The sequence below is a fragment of the Strigops habroptila genome, chromosome 1, assembly GCF_004027225.2.
Source record: "Strigops habroptila isolate Jane chromosome 1, bStrHab1.2.pri, whole genome shotgun sequence".
Classification (NCBI taxonomy): Eukaryota; Metazoa; Chordata; class Aves; order Psittaciformes; family Psittacidae; genus Strigops; species Strigops habroptila.
Window position 1 is genome coordinate 116,607,486 of NC_044277.2, and position 16,996 is coordinate 116,624,481.

Genomic DNA, 16,996 nt, shown 5'->3' on the forward strand with positions numbered 1-16,996 from the left:
ACTCAAGCTCCAGTTACTGTCCTGTTTTTTCAGAGTCTTGCCTTCAGATCTGTAATTTTTTTCCCCACATAAGCTCAGAAAGAAAAGCATTCCAGTTAGTAAGCATGTAGTTCCTGGTCTTCAACACTACATACTACCTGTGTTTCAGGACCCCTTAAACCAATTTACAGTAAAATGATTGAAAATGCTAACGAACTACCAGCTACATTATGAACAAGTTTAAACACAACATGGTGGACTGCCTACCCATTTTAACAAGCTCAGTGTGAACTTCTATTCTTCCTACAATAGTCATGAGAAGTATAAAACCTTGTTTCCTAATCCTACATATGAAACAGGGCCAAAGAAAGTTCATCTTCCTGTTCCAACATGGATGGTAAGTTCTCTCTGAAGCTGAGCTTCTCATACTTCTACCTTCTCTTAGACACCCAAACAATTACAGAAGCCTGAGAACCTTTTATCTTTCTTTCACAAAGCAGGAAAATGAAGACTTTCATGCATTTGCAAATCCATGCAATTGCTAGACCCGCTCTGAAACTTCTGGAATGTGGAAGCGTAAAACTGTGTGTCCCACCACCTAAAGCAGAGCTGCTCTTCAGAGCTCTTAGGGAAAGAAAGTACTTAAGACTTCTCCCAAACTCACTGGAAAATACGCAAATCATTATACAACGCTTTTGACTCAGCAAGGAAATTTTACCCAAATAAGGCAACAAATATCTTAGTTTCTTTAATGTCAAAATACATATTTTGCAATACTGTCTTTATGCTCCTGTCAGTATTTTTCCTTCAAAGATTGAAAATGTAAACCTTCTGTGCAAAAGCAAAGACAGAAGGGAATATAAGGCAAGAAATACCTTATAAAACAAAAAGTAATCTGAGAAAGAGTTTACTCCTAACAGCTACCCAACAGCATTCCCTGTTTACAGAATCGAATCTAGGAGTTGTACATAAACTTCTCATTGTTGCAGCAAGTACTGAAATATGTGTAACAGCTGCCTTTAATACTAGGCAGATCAAGAAACTCCAAATGCACTTATTTTTTAATCAGTTCTTAAAAGAGGTTCCTAAAAGCAGTAATCATATTCAATTACCACATACTTTCCAACGAACCTGAAACAGACAAATAAAGCTCACATAAAATAAATTGATATAATCTATGCATAACCACCCAAGGAATAACAAACATTTACTAAATAGGAGAGCAACTACTAGTCCATTTGCTTTTGGAAGTGACTGTATAAGAGCTTTCCTGCTAGTTAACCCACTAAGCAAGTCATTCAGTGGATTCATTCAATAATGTGATGGGTTTTGCCCCAGAAGGAGGTAAACTTCACGGAAATAACGGACAAATGCCTTGACATTGACAAGCCGCATGCTTTGGTGTCTGCTATGTTTCTTCTTGCATTTAAGATTACTGTACTTTGTAATATTGCATATTTCACAGTGTTCAATAAAGAAACAAGCGCATAGAAAAAATTGTGTAAATTAAGTACTATCTCCTGGCAGAACTCCAGTGATGTTTGTCCTTATTTTAAAGGCTACAGTATATGTTCTCCCTTATGCTAATTTTCATCGGCCTGTATTTTCCACCAATTTCATATGCTAGCATTCTGTATGTGTCCAGCCACACACAGAGAATTATTTAGAACTTCACAGGAAATAAAATCCTTCTTAAAATCATCCTATTCCAACCTGAGCTGACAGACAGAATGAAATTAGCATTAAGCCTCTCTAAAAAGAGAAGCAACTCTAGTCATTTTTTCCTTATTACATGTTCACATTTGTTCACAAATGCGCAACAAATGTTTTAAGAACTGCTTGCCACATCTACCTCTCAAAAAAACAGCTTTTAGTTCCCATTTCCTCCGAAATTGATAAAGGCAAAGTTGAATGTTTTACAAATTTCCTGAACTTAAAAATAAATAAACAAATAAATAAACAAACAAACAAAATACAATTTATACTGAATAGCAAGGATAGTGGGAGATTAAATTATTGCAGGCTACCTGAAAAGGGCATCAGTAGTTGTCTTGGTTTTGGAGTATTGTTCAAAACTAGCCTACTTGGGAACTGGTGGCAGTTTAGCCACAGCAGAACCAAACTTGGGACTGGCTACAGCCTTATCAAACAAGTTGGGAGAGCCCCCCGCCAGCGATTGCTGCTTAAATTCTGTGCTGTTACAGCTAGACTGCTGTTGGAAGTGCAGTTATATTGGTTTCAGGAGGTTTGCTGCAGCAAGAGCGCTATAGGCATTTCTTTGATTCCCCTGAAATCCACAACTTCTATCTCCCTGAACCAAATAGACCAAATAAAGACAGCAAAAGATGAGTTCTTTAAAAAGGGAAGGGGGGGGAGAGAAACAGTAATTTGCAGGCTTTTGAGTGTGACCCCAAACCTTGACATTTCTGACATAGGTCTCATTATATTTTATAGTATACTGTAGTGCCCTGTATAGGCCACTATAAATATAAAATAATACATAAAAATGTGTATAAATGAATACTGTAGATCAAGTTTGGTACTGCTGTGGTTAAACTGCCATCAGTTCCTGAGAGGGCTAGTTTTGAGCAGCACCCCCAAAACCAAGACAACTACTGATTCCCTTTTCAGTAGCCTGCAATGATTTCATCCCCGACCCTCCTTGCTATTCAGTATAAATTGCATTTATTTAAACGATACTGAACTTTAAAAAAAAAAAAAAAAGTATCTTTGTAAAGCATTTAACTTTGCCGTTATCAATATTGGAGGAAATGGGAAATAAAAGCTATTATTTTAAGAAGTAGATATGGCAAACAGTTACTGTCAAGCACTAGCCTAAGTAGTTTTAGGCTGACTGTTAAGAAACATGGAAAATGGGCCCAAAAAAGAACACCCACCAAAAATGCAGAGAACTAAGAGCTAGACAACATCAGGAACTCTTATCCACATCATCTGTATGGCATTACTAATTATCTAGCAAGCAAAAAAACTCATGGTAACGACAGAAAAACAAAATATAGATTGGAATTTTAGCAGTAAAAAATAATTATACATCATATATTTGGAACAAGAAAAGATCAAAAAGGAAGCAAAAAAAGTTCTAACAAAAAGGAATTAAAGACTAAAGAGAGAGACCAACAATGGACTTTGTGAACAATATTAAAATACACAGGGTACATTTTTGTTAAGTTACAAGGATTTACTCATGCAATCAATGGAAATGGTGCAAGATAAAACAAAATCTAAAGTGTTCCAGAAAATCTTTGAAGTACTTTAGGGAAGAACCACTAACAATGAAAAAAGAAGTCATTATTACTACTCAAGGAAAACTGAGAAAACAGATGTGCTATTGGCCCAGGGTTGAGGACAGAGGAAAATAAACTCATCTGCTACAACACATCTGTACTGCTTTGTGTCCAAGCACGAAAATTTTATTAGCTCTGCACTTAATCCTACTGTTGCATGTTCTTGCCAATGCAGAAGGAAGCCAACAGTGAAAAGCCTACACAGATGCTCAGGTACTATGTAGTGAGAAAGCATGACAAGAACCTAGATTTTCACTTCAGGTTTTTCAGATACACCAGTAAATAAGATGGGCAAAACATACTGACAGCAATTGTGAAAATCTGAAACAGATAACGAACAGACCACTGTGAAAAAAAGAAAACAGGCTAGGAAATGGCATCAAGCTGCTTCAGGTGTGGTTTACATTGGATATTAGGAGAAATTTCTTCATCAAAATGGTTGCCAAGCATTGGAACAGAGTGCTCAGGGAAGTGATGGAGCCACCATCCCTGGAGGTATTTAAAAGACGTGTAGATGTTAAGGACATGGCAGACTTGGCAGTGTGAGGTTAATGGCTGGACTCCGTTATCTGAAAGGTCTTTTCCAACCTAAATGATTCTATGAAAGAGGTGGGGAGTGTGGTGTAAACCAGAGATATAAATTGGGGGCGGGGGGCAGCAAAAGAGAGAGGTCATAGAGACAACATGAACAGGATTGGTTTCCCTGTAGGAAGAACACAAGAGGTAATACATGCCTTTCTTTCTTTCTTTCTTTCTTTCCTAACACAGTCTATTCATCTTTTACCCCAGTGTCCACCAAAAATAAAGTAAAAGAAAGAAACTAGAAGTAAAAGGAACAACATAAGAAAAATATGTTATCAAACTAATCAGAAATTCTGTTTGCTGCCTACAGAAAGGAAAACACAAAGTAGGATGTACTTAAGTCTAGTGAGGCAGAGGTAGTGCACATGAAACAAGCAGAAAAATATAGCCATTGATATAGAACATTAATAAGTTATTACTAAGTTACATTACTTTGCTTTGTGCTTTTTTCCCCTTTTTTATTTTTAGATAAAATCTCACTGTGCTTTACAGAACATTCCCTCTCACTGACACTTATTTAGAAGGAGATCTTCTATAAGGAAATAATCCCACTAAAGTGAATACTGTTTACAGAGGCAAAAGTCTGCAAGCTTTTGCCTTAATATATTAGCATAGCTTTTCTTCCTAAAGGAAATGTTTATGAACATGCTTGTGTTCATGTCAATACTTAAAACAGTATGACTTACTGGTAATTAATAATAACATTTCAAATAAGCTGTAATAATATTTTAACCTATGGGAAATATTTCACATTCCTTTCAAAATAAACTCTTATTCAAAGATCACAATATTTTTAATTAACAAAACAGTCCCTAATCTGTAAAGAATAATGAGACATGGCAGATAACCATTACGGCTTAATTTAATAATAGCTTTCTTAATTCCTGAATTTATCATAAAGTCATAGCAGAAAACATACAACACTACTGCATACCTTTATGAATTTTACATGAACTGCATTCTAAGAAGTGTAGGTTTAGATTATTATAACTCGCAAGTTTTAAAATCAACACATTAGATATAGATAAAAAGACATGTAATTATACCTTATTATAACGATCATGAGGAACAGACTGCAACACGATAGGTTCCATTGTAGAAACATTTGCAAACTGCACCTCGGGAATGTACAGAGCACAAACCACATGAGCCCAACCTACAAAAAGTTATAATTGTAATTTTAATGTTTTCTAGAAGCTCAAAGGACATTTCAATTATAATACAAAAAATCTTTTACAATACTTTTTTCCACAGACTGTTTTAACTGTTTGGAATGTTAAAGACATAAGTTACTTAAGTCATGTTTACATTTCATTTTATATTATCCAAAGTTTAGATAAGCTGTAATACATTTTTAAGTTTATTCAGTGGAGAATTCATACGAGTAATACGCCATGAAATCCAGATACAAATGATTTATACAAACAGCGACACACAAACTGAAAACAGGTTATTTCTTCAAATATCTTGGATTAGCATAGTCATTGCATAAAACCTATGCAAATTCCTGCAAATGGGAAATATCATCTCAACAAACTAGTACTCATGCAAGCATTACCATCATATAAGACTTCTGTGTATACTTTTTATTTAAACAAAGTCTTTCAAATTTGACTAGACTCCTATATAGAAAGAAATCCCAACACACATATACCCACATCCTCCCTGTAAAAATCTCTTCCTTCTTTAAAGGTCAGGCCAACTCATTTTTCCATAGGAATATCAGCTCATATATCTAACTCATTTACTTGGGGTAATCAGCAAATGCTTAGTTACTTACCATACTGTGCTTTAACAATATTTCAAGAAGTGAACGTTCCTAATTGTCTGACATTTGGTTGTATGGGGGTGAGGGAAAACAACAATTCCGAAAGAAATCTGCTAATTTTAGGTCTTTTTTCCAATACTAAGATCCTGAGAGGAGTTGGTTTGTTTCAGTGGAGGACAGTTTGCCTTAACTGTAAATTTAGCAAAAGCTGCTACACAGTTAACCCAACATATTAAGATACTGACACTAATGACAGGATTAGAGTAATATTGCATAGTACAGAGCTGCCTCATCTGAAAGCGAATTTGGTGTAGCTAATCATTTAGCATGAATTCTGTTCCTCCCTAAGAGGAAAACTAAAGTCTTTTGTCATAAGACCTTTAGTACACCTTAAAAATAATTATGCTTTCCTCCTACTTGTATGCAAATATTAAGGACATAATATGACAGACATAAATAATGAGATAACCTAAAAGATTATTAGATTAGGTAAACAAACTAAATTAGCATTGTGTGAACGCATCCTATAATTAAAGATAAATAAAGCCAATACAACAACAAAAAAAACCCCACAGAAAGCACACCACACTGCCTCACTGCAGACCTTTTTGAGTTTTGTTTTCATCTTGCATTTTCTCTTTTTAACTACTCTACTGAATCTAAAGGTTCTTAATTTCTTCATCCAACTGTACTTTGACTCAAACTGAGCTAAACTTCAAATTTGTACTTACTTAGAGTAATATTGAGATTCTGGAATGGTATCTGGAATTGTGTCTGTGTTTTTTACTCTTTTTTAAAGCACAAATCTTTTCTAATTGTTTCAAACCAACTGGTACTCCCTCCCTGTTTACTACATTGGTAGTTATAATCTGTATACAAAATGAAAAGTGCACATACAATTGTACAGTCAACGTAACATGCTTCATTCTAGTAGTTCATCTGCAACTAAGTATAGTATCTGTGCTACTTCATCATTTCATTCACAATGAGTTTGTAGAATTATTCCACACAGAAGAAGCATGAGAATAATAAAAGAGTATGGAAAATAAAGTATAAACTGCCAACTTGAGCTGCTTTTATGAACGGTTCAAACAGACCATTTTAAAATTATCATTAACAGACAGACTGGGGAAAAAAAAAACAACCCAACCTATAAAAACCACAGACTTGTTTTGTTCTTTTCTCTACTTGAAATATCTTCAGGGAATAAATTTATAAGGAGTTTTCTAAGACTTGCAAACTGCCCTAAGCCAGAGTCATCTTACTAAAGACAGATAGATAAATATTAACATGGTGTTAATGGTGAGTATTTCTCCTTAAATCTCCTCTCAAAAAATTAACTCAAACACCATTCATCTAATAAAGCCTTTAACCAGTAGGAGTTACACATAAACAGATGGCAAAAGCTTTTACTACAGACATAATTAACCCTGTACTCCAGTTACACTTACTTATAATCAAAAAATATTATGTAAATATACAAAATATACCAGAGACATTAAAAGAAAAATCACTTACTAAGCCAACTGAAATTTCAGTAAGTAAAAAATTTTTACAAGAAACCACTTTCAGAAGTAACTGTAAATTAATATTACGCCATCACTACCAAAACAAAAAAAAACCCACCTATAAGCTTAATATATTCTGATTTCCAAAATCCAGAGCACACATCGAGGATAGCTATGAGCAACAGCACACGTTCATCTTGCATGAAAACAAAACCAGTATCTATACAACAAAATAAATGAAGTACTGCAGCACTAAGACACTTTTTGAACAGGGGGTCAATAAGCACCCAGAGAATTTAGGACAAGGAATGGAATCCATTGATTTCCATCTGGCATCTTTAGATCCCAGATAATCTGACCTTGCTGAAAAATAACAAAAATTTATCCATAGAGGAGGTTGCAGCACCCTTATGCTACCAACCTCAAACGCCCACATCATAAAAGGAGCCTAAACTCCAGCACCAGCTCCCAGTAGCACGCAGAGCCCCGTACACAACCGCTTAAATGTTTTTTTGTCCAAAGATTCACTAGTGAAGAAATATAAAATTGTCACAGAGCAACACCCAGCTCACCTGGAAGAGCCAAAAGAAATAGAGCTTCAGCAGCTCTCCCTAAAGGAGGACATTTTTCCACAAGTGTGGTTATGGACTGTCTGCCTAAAGGTGCTGTGGCATCTCCATCTTTGGAGAACTCAAGAAGATCTATAGACTCTTCCACAGAACCTTTCAACTTAAGGGAGGTCAAGAAGATTCAGTTTCGCCATATAAGGACCAGACAGTAGAGAAGGAAAACAGAAAGGAAGAAAACAATCATCATCCTTTTCCTAAGCATCAAAAGACTAGTCACTGTTGCTACAAAGAGTAAGCATGGAAATAAGGACACCTAAAGCAAAAAAGTAAATGTCATACCTCTCCTCTATCTCACTGATGGAAGAACGAGCTACTAGCATACAAGCAGACTTTACTTTTAATGTGTTCTGCAACTGAGTGGTCTCTTAACTGTGTAACAGCAAGAAAACACCTCCCCCATTCTCTACTGCGCTTCCTTCACTTTTAGACAACCACTCTCAGGCAGAGCACAGAGCTCAGAATCCCAGCATAATAAAGTACTTATTGCCAGGTTCAGAGTTGAGTGCTTTTGTCTGCTGTTTCTTACTGGATGACAGTTGCCTACTTTGTCAGCAGAGATAATGAAGCATACTAAAGAGACACCCATCCAAACTGTACATATAGTCCATAATAGAAGCAAGAATTTGTAAGGATTTACAATGTTTAAGGCTACATTAAAATATGTATTTTTCAATTAACTCCATCTAAGACATAAAGATTGTGCTATAAACTTCCTATTTGAATCACTTGCTACATTATGCTTGAACAACTGTCAAATTTCATCAGCAACTACACATCTTTGGCCCCACACTCACACACACATTATTAAATCCAGTCCTTTCAAGCTTTCCCAATGTTTAAGTGTGAAAAATACTGTTGTATACCCATGTTTTAGAGTTAAAAAAAAAAAAACCTGTGGACTGTTCTACACAGTCAATAACATTTTTACATTTAAAACAGTCTAACATTTCTGTTGGAACTGAAATTATTTTATCACCGCTCCTTTTCACCCAAAACACCACACAGAAATAACAACAGGATACTGACTTTTCTTAACTGTTACCCAAACTCAGCCATTTTTCAATCACTTGTTCCAAATGAGTTTATTAAAGCCATCTGTATAGACCATATCTTTTACTATTTACATCAATGATAAGCTTCCACTCGCTTCAGTTCTGCATGGTTTGCATGCAAACAACTGTCCACAGATTTATGACTCACTTCTTTCAATTTTACTTATAAAATTTACAGTAATTGCTAACAAACTCTTACTATTCCTGACTATTCCTTACTATTAGTGAATTTCTTATACTCAAATTACTTTTACTTTCCTCTCCCTTTCAGGACAACTTTAACTGGAAGGGAAGTGGAGGCAGGTGACATAGGATTTTGCAAATGCAGATGCTGGCATCTTACAAAATGTTCCTCAAATTATGCCTATCCTCTGAATTTTTTTCCCCCCTTCTTTGACTATTTTTCAGTCTTTGAGAAGGTAGCCATTTGACACGTGCTTTCCTCAATAGTATTTTTAGTAGATTACACTGCCTGGCTTGGTTATTTTAGAATAAACTTAGGCTTTAGCTTAAAAACAATAAAGTAAGAAATGTATTATAAGGGTTAAAACCAGACACTGAGTTTGCTTGTTTGTTTCTGTGCATTCTTATCAGAACTGAAAATGAAACTACTGGAAAAAAATACAGGCAGCTGGCCCCCACATGCTGGCAGATGCACTGCCTCTTTTTGCTTTAAATGATCCCATCTTCTACATCAATGTCTCCATCCAGGTATGGTAAAATGTCATCAGGTTTTGGTTATTACTTATTAGAAACAACTTATTGGTGACAGTCAAATTAAGATTTAAAATATTTACTTCAACTCTGCTTTCATGCCCGATAACTCTGGGAAATTTTGCTTACCTTTCAGGGAAAGGAAAACAAAAAACAAATCCACTGTTCTTTCTAAGATACATCATACATGTATAGCTAAGACACTTTCCTTTGAAGACATCTTAAGGTACAACTTTAATCAACATTAAAACAACATCAAAACAACATACAAACCAACTGCAAGATCTACTCTGATGATAATAATGAAAACAGTTTTATCCAATATCAACATTAAAACAACATATAAACCAACTCCAAGATCTACTCTGATAACAATAATAATGAAAACAGTTTTATCCAATATCAGAAATTGGAAATACATGCTGAAAAGCCTTCAAAGTTTAAACACGACTTATGAACTTCCAGCTTTTATTTCAATTTATCCCTCAGAAAGACACACTACTGAGTTTTGTCAATTTTTACATTTCATTCTGGCATGCAAAATGTTTTATCACCAGCACGGAATCTACCCAAATTTTACCAATCTTCTGCAGAGATTTCAGCAAACTAACTAATTTTTAACCCAGCGAAAACCTAGCAATAAATACATACTTAGGCAGGTATAATTTGAATATACATTATTCATTAACATTCAGAGCAAAAAATCTCAGGCTCTAGAACCTTAACTGAAAATAAATAGTTGATTTGTTATCCCAATGCAACAAAGAACAGCTAACTCTTAACAATTTCACCATCAGCAAACAAAAGACTGTTGCCAACAAAGAACTCTAGAAGCAAACTCTACCAAAGTAATCTAAAATCAATGGAGAAAACTCAGGGTAATAAATAATAGGCAGTACGTTATCCATCTAACTAGATTCTTGCCTTTACAACTACTACAGAAGTGTTCAAAGCTTGATTCACAAGCGCTTTCACCTTAATTCATAGTACTTTTAAATCTCCTAGCACAAAATCTGAAGCCTTGTTTTTATAATCTTTTACTTCATAACCAAATAACAGCAACAGACTTCTAATCCATCTTACTATCCAAATCAAAAAGCCCACCTATAGCTTGTGAACTAACAAGCGCAGAGTAGGCACTACAGTAGGGCTACATCCCACAGTCAATGTTGAAGCTGTGCTGCAAAGCAGTAACAGACTGCAGAGGCCAGAATCATGAAGTCACACCAAGACCCAGCCATAGTGCCAGTCTGGTCCCCCAAGAGAGCTCTGGGATGTCATCAGCATCTCCTAACCATGCATTGATTCCAGAGTAAAATTTGCTTATGCATTCTGTGTAAGTTCCTGAAGAGCCCATTATACCTCACTAAAGAAATTTGACTTTATTTATAAACACGGCTTACTCCTAAACCAAGTGAATATATTATTCCAGCATGGAAAAACCTTTGTTGAAATGTTAGTTTCTTATTAGGGTTGCTTCAAGTTATAAGTTAAGGATACACCTCAATCCATTTACGGGCTGTCACTGAAAGGAAAGCTCTCACTTTACTCCTCGTTTTCAACTGTACATCCTTGCACTCCTCCCTGGAGTATAAGCTTGCCATGTAGCAGGGCAGATACAATTTTATTCATCTGATTACTAAACTTGTGGGAAAACAAAAGTTTGCCTTCCAGTAATCAGTAAATAAAGTGATAATATCCACACTGAGGTCATATGATTACCATACACAAAACCACCAGTGCAGAAACACTCACTCTTGGGAAAATCACAGTCCACTCCTTTCAGCAGAGGCCAACAGCTGTCCTAGACTACATGCAAGTGCACCCTCACAGTAGCCACAACTATCAGATCTGCTAACAGATGCCAAGACTCAACCCTACCCCACTCTGAGAAGCGAATCCAGCACTTAAAAGACAGTTACTGTCATTATTTGCCAGAGGGCAAGATGAAGTATCATTTTAGACATTTAGTTAAAGGTCTCTTCGTTAAGGCGTTCCATACACTTTTGTTTTGACCCTGATCTTCCATTTCTGTAAAGACAATAAAATTTGCAGAAAGAAATCTGTCAGCTTAAGCTACTGTCTTTTCCTTACCCTACTACAGTTTTGAGTTTGCTACAGCTAACACGGTATTATCCACTATCTTGTTTATCCACTCCTTTCAAAGGTGAGTAAAAAGGTGCTCACATTAACTACTAGAGCTCTCACCACTGTGGTTGGTAGTCAACCTCATCATTGGTATATAGAATGAAGGGATAATTTCTGTTTAAAAAAATGTTTGTCTATGAAGAAACAGCTTCACCCTGCAGAGTCCTACTACAGAATTTCACCAAACTCTCCATTTATCACAATTTGCTCCTCAACAAAAGAGCTGGTACACAAGAAAAATTCACTTTGAATCATCATTCAGCACACAGCAAACAGTTTGTTTTTGAAACAGCTACAGATTACATTCCACTGGTCCACTGAGCAAGCTAATAGCTTTAATAATTTTATCTGGCATGTTATGGCATTAATGAGTCTCATCCCCCTCCCTCAAGAAATCCTTTTGTACAGCTAGAAGAAGAAATGTCATAAATATTTATCTAAAGCTCTAAAAAAAGTAAATCCTAGTTATACATTATGATTACTACCAATATAAATAATAAATATACAGTGTAGGTTATATGGTGATGTGTTTATCTATATTAGTAAAATTTTTTAAATTGTTTATCAATTTTTACTGTCTTTCCCAGTTAAAAAAAAAAAGACAGTTACAAACTCCTGCAAATCTGCACAAAAGGACCAGAACATCTCTAAGTACTTCTTGCAAAACACATATGCCTGAATATGTACATATGACATTACACCATCCACACTGTTAGATGTTAATACCAAGAAAACTCATCAGAAGAGTAAACCTGACAGTGAGAGCTGTTGACTCTAGTAAGAGCAGCAGCAATAAGAAAACCTAGCATGTAATGTTTTTCTAGACTTGGGAGACCCTGACACTAACCCAGGGGATGGGAAGAGGGCCTGGACCATGACATAAACCCACCGCATTGTTAGCTGGCCTTTTCCCAAGCAGCTGCATGAAAGAAGTCTTGGTGAAAAGTCACACAAAGAATGCTGCTACACAGCATTCCTGATCGTCATCCAGTGGAATCAGATTTCAAAGGAACAACTTGTACAGCAAAATCAAGCCTTTTAGGCTTACGGAAAATTGTAGACAAAGATTACTGTAAGAGAACTATTTAAATGGGAGATGAACAATATTAGATACAAGTGAACAATCTGCTTAAAAACCAGACCGCATACTCAGTATTTGGAGAAGATAAAAGAATTGCAATGCAAAAAACTGTAATCAGTTCAAATGGTGATGATTTTATTTTCTCCTCACTGAGTGTCAAAAACCCAAAGGAAATTACTGCAAGAGTTAAGGAAACATTACTGAATTGAAAAGGCCCAAAAATGTCCATGAGCCAACAGTTCTCAAATATCTTCAAACAAATGCTCACTTGTTGCTTTTCTGTTTCTAAAAAAATGTGTTTATATTTTGTCCAACTACTAATCCACACACAAGAGCAGAAAGCTAAAGAAGAGTTAATCTCTCTCTCAATAGCCTTCTTTCATATAAGACAGCAAATCAATAAGCAACTCAAATACATACCAGTTTTTCTCGTTTTAAAAAACTTTTATATTCAGTCATGTGTTTAAAACCACAGTGGTGCCTCTAAAAGAATATGAATGCCAAATTTAGCAAGGAATTCTGTCAATAAATACATGCAAAGAAAAAAATTCCTTTTTCAACTCAATCCTTCTGTTCTACTTTTAGTATCAATTAAAAAATTAATAAATAAAAGCCAGTAAGTAACCTAACAAAATTTACAGAACTACAGTCTCTGAACATTGAAAAAGTCCTAATGTTTATGTAAAAACAAATTCCACAAAGTCCGCATGTAGGGAAGACTATTTTTTTGTTCATAAAACTTAACCACAGCTCTAAGACTGTCACAGATATTAAGCAGCCAAAACATTTAAATATATTCAAAGCTTATTCCTAAAATTTCTGACAATCACCCTGATCATAACTGTGCAATGTCCCACTACTCGTAATAAATGAATTAAATCAAATGCGTAGCTAAATACAGTCAACTCTTAGTAATCCTTCGCATGGATAACCCACTGACAGATAAGCCACACCATGGATATTAGTCCAGGCTACACTCTGCTAAATCCAACTGTATTGTTTCCAAGATCTGTGCAAGTGCAGGAGCAGAATGACCGTTTTCACACAGTGTGAAGAGACTGAACAAACATGTGCAATCAGACCTTAGCTGCTTCTTTTCAGGGTCAGTTCAGGCCTTTGACAATGGAAAGCACAGGAGGGACACTAAAGCAGACTAGGATGTATTCTGCTCAAACCCAATCTCTCTGGGCTCACTATAGTTTCCCATTACACTGACAGCAGCCACCATCACCAAGCCAAGAACAGACAGGCATCTGTGTACTCTCCAGTGAACCAAAAAAAAGTTACAAGCAACAAAAAATGCCATTTCCATTTGGCACTTCACATGAACTCTTTAGTCCGTCCAGATCCAGACACACTAGCAACCTGGTACAGAACCAAACGCATCGGGTTTCCAACACTAAGTGGAACGTTTCCACAACACTGTCTAGAAACCACTTGGCTAGTACAGTCACTATTACCTAGGGTAACTGAACTTCCCCTATCCTACTCCACCTCCAATAACTCAAATAGCCAAGAGTTAACTATGGCTGTAAAAATAGTTAACACCTCCAAAATGTAAATCACCCATGTCTTCTGATTTCAGAACAATTGCAGAAAACAGTGCAGTTTTAAGAACATTCTTGAGGCAAAAGCCTTGCTAAAATCAACACTTTCATTCCAATTTCAGGACCTGTCCTAGTTTCAAGGTAGTGTGAATATTTAGGCTACTGAAAATATTCTGTAATTAATGAGAAAAACTTGTACCAAAAAATGGTGACCCATAATTACATTAGTAGTCTGTGTTAAGGAACTCTAAACCATACTGTAATCATTATGCAGTCTAGAGATTCCATGGCATCATGTACAGCAAATTTGCTTCTCTAAATTTCATACTCAGCTCTGGTAAGGATTATGTATCATTTGGAAGACATACAGAGAAGGGGAAAGGTGATGGTCAGTTCTCTGTACAAAGAATGCCCAATCAGTCTGAGCTCCTTCATCCTGAAATGGACACAAAAGAAGAATATGACAGAAGTCTATAAAGCCAGAAGAGGTTACTGAAAAGGTGAACTGCTCTTTGTCACTTCCTATCACTTAGCAAGTGCCAAGTGGCATCAAACAAAACTGTGAGGTAACAGGTTCAAAACAAACCAGCGTACATCTTGACACATTGTAGAGATCAACTGCAAAATGCCTTGCCACACAACATTATGGACACTAAACCTTTATACAGAAGTGGACATATTAAAGAGTACTAATCCAAGAATGCTGTATTTATGGTATCACTGAAAATTGTACTTCTGTATTTGCCATAGATGATACTGGAGAACCCAGCATTAACCCTCAACAACTGTACTGATAAGCATGAGTAAGGTACAGTAGATGTCTCCAACCCAAACTGTAAAACTTAAAAAGTAAATCTAAAGAAGTGCTAATCTCCAGAAAGTCAGATAAGCAGTAACACGCCAGTAAAAGCCAAGGGAGCAGGAGGAAGAATGTACATAAAGGAACCTCATGTCACTTGGAGGGCAGGGGAGGGAGGGAGATAAAAACCCACAACACACCAACACAACCACACCATACGCCACCATTACTGTTTTCTAGTCAGTCAGGCAGGCAGTAGTACTTAAAAAACAACACAAGTTTGATTCACGAACTACTTTGTCGTACATATCTTACAGTGCTCCAGAGTTCTTAAAGGCAAGATAACACCCTTATATAAGAGCTATAAGATTAGGCTGCTTTGAGTTACAGTTGTGGAACCGATTGAAGACAGCTAATGTACCGGCTGCTGATGGAAGAATAGTCCTGGCCATTCCCCTATATCAGGATTAGTATGGTCAGCTGAGTCAGGGAAAAGATTATCATTTAGCTGAAGAGCAACTCAGGGAAAGTGGGGAAGGAAAAAAAGAAAAGAAAAGAAAAAAGTTTTAAATGCTAGTACCATCACGAAGGAGGAAACAGTGCATAGCAAGGACCCTCCAGGCAGTAATAACCTCTCACTGCAGGTTAAGAACATTGTGGAACCTACAGTAAAAGCTCAGTAGACCAAAAACCATTAAGGTTCCTGACACAAAAGAAAATACAGTACCTTCAACACCCAAAACACATTTCTTCACAGTATCCAAAAGCAAATATCCAGAAGACTGTTAATAAAAAAACCCCAAACAACAACAACAATCCACAGCAGACAACGTATGAGATAAGCTATCTACATACTTAAAACACCGCATTCTTTGCTAGCTGCATAGTAGTTACTTCTTGCCAGAAGGCAGGAAGAAGCGTAACTTTGTATCACTGACATAAAATCAGTACTTTTTTCACAGGTTCTGAAAAGCTAAGACCATTTAACTATTTCTATACTTACAGAAAGGCTCCATAATTACCAATTTCTAAAGCTGGATCCTTAGAAGGTTTTATCAGAAATGTTTGTTTCAAGGTTTCTTCAGGAATACCTGCATCTTTTTATCATTTCCCTTGGCAACAACTGGTGTAACAGCATTTAAAAAAAAAAAAATCCAAGAACTGACCTACTGTAAATATAATTTTAAACTGGCAATCCCATTGTATGACCTTCAACACTATTTCCAGAAGTCTGAACTTTTCTGGCACAATCCCTTGTTAGGCAACTCTTTGAAAGGAAAGATTCACATTAAGAATGTAGATTTCTGAAATGCAACAGCAGTCAGAGTTCATTTTTTCCAAGGTTCACATCCTTCTGTAAAGCTGTTACTTACAGGACATGTGGTCCATAAGGTAGAATTTGCTGTATTCAACACCATGGACAAGATTTATTGCTGAGGCAAGGATGTCTTCCAAAGGTGGTACAAATTCTTAAGCCTCTGCTGTGAAATTTTTGTTATGAAGTTTTCACTGATGAAAATAGTTGGTCAAGAAAATTATAGTAGGGACAATATTGTTTGTCACTGTAGCATCTTTCCTATTTAAACTTAAATAACTTCAATCTTATACAGTCATTCACTTTCAGACAAGAATTCCTAATTACAATTAATACACCTGTAAGAGAGACAACTAATAGGGTGCTCAGATCTTTGATGCAAATTGTCAGAATATGTTCTCAAGACATTATTCAAAGAAAAAGTTTCAAAATCACCGTAGAGAATAGCAAGGCATTCCCAAAAACTTCTTTAAGTATAAAAACAGAAAACACATCAGCTACTTCATACTTCACAAACTTTACTATATATTTCAAGAGATTTGAGGCTTTCTTGTTACTTATGTCTTAAA

At 36.0% G+C, this 16,996-nt stretch overlaps 1 protein-coding gene across 12 annotated transcripts in view; it reads right to left on the reverse strand.

The window, feature by feature from the left end:
- MLLT10 (MLLT10 histone lysine methyltransferase DOT1L cofactor) overlaps positions 1 to 16,996 on the reverse strand; it is a 132,597-nt gene that overhangs the window by 92,723 nt on the left and 22,878 nt on the right. For 11 of the 12 annotated variants that reach the window (XM_030488110.1, XM_030488096.1, XM_030488144.1 and 8 more), the window contains one exon: positions 4,913 to 5,022. The exons of the other annotated variant lie outside the window; for it this stretch is intronic. In XM_030488110.1, the coding sequence (XP_030343970.1) occupies positions 4,913 to 5,022 (110 nt within the window). The remainder of the gene's footprint in view (positions 1 to 4,912; positions 5,023 to 16,996) is intronic. 12 annotated transcript variants of the gene reach the window in all.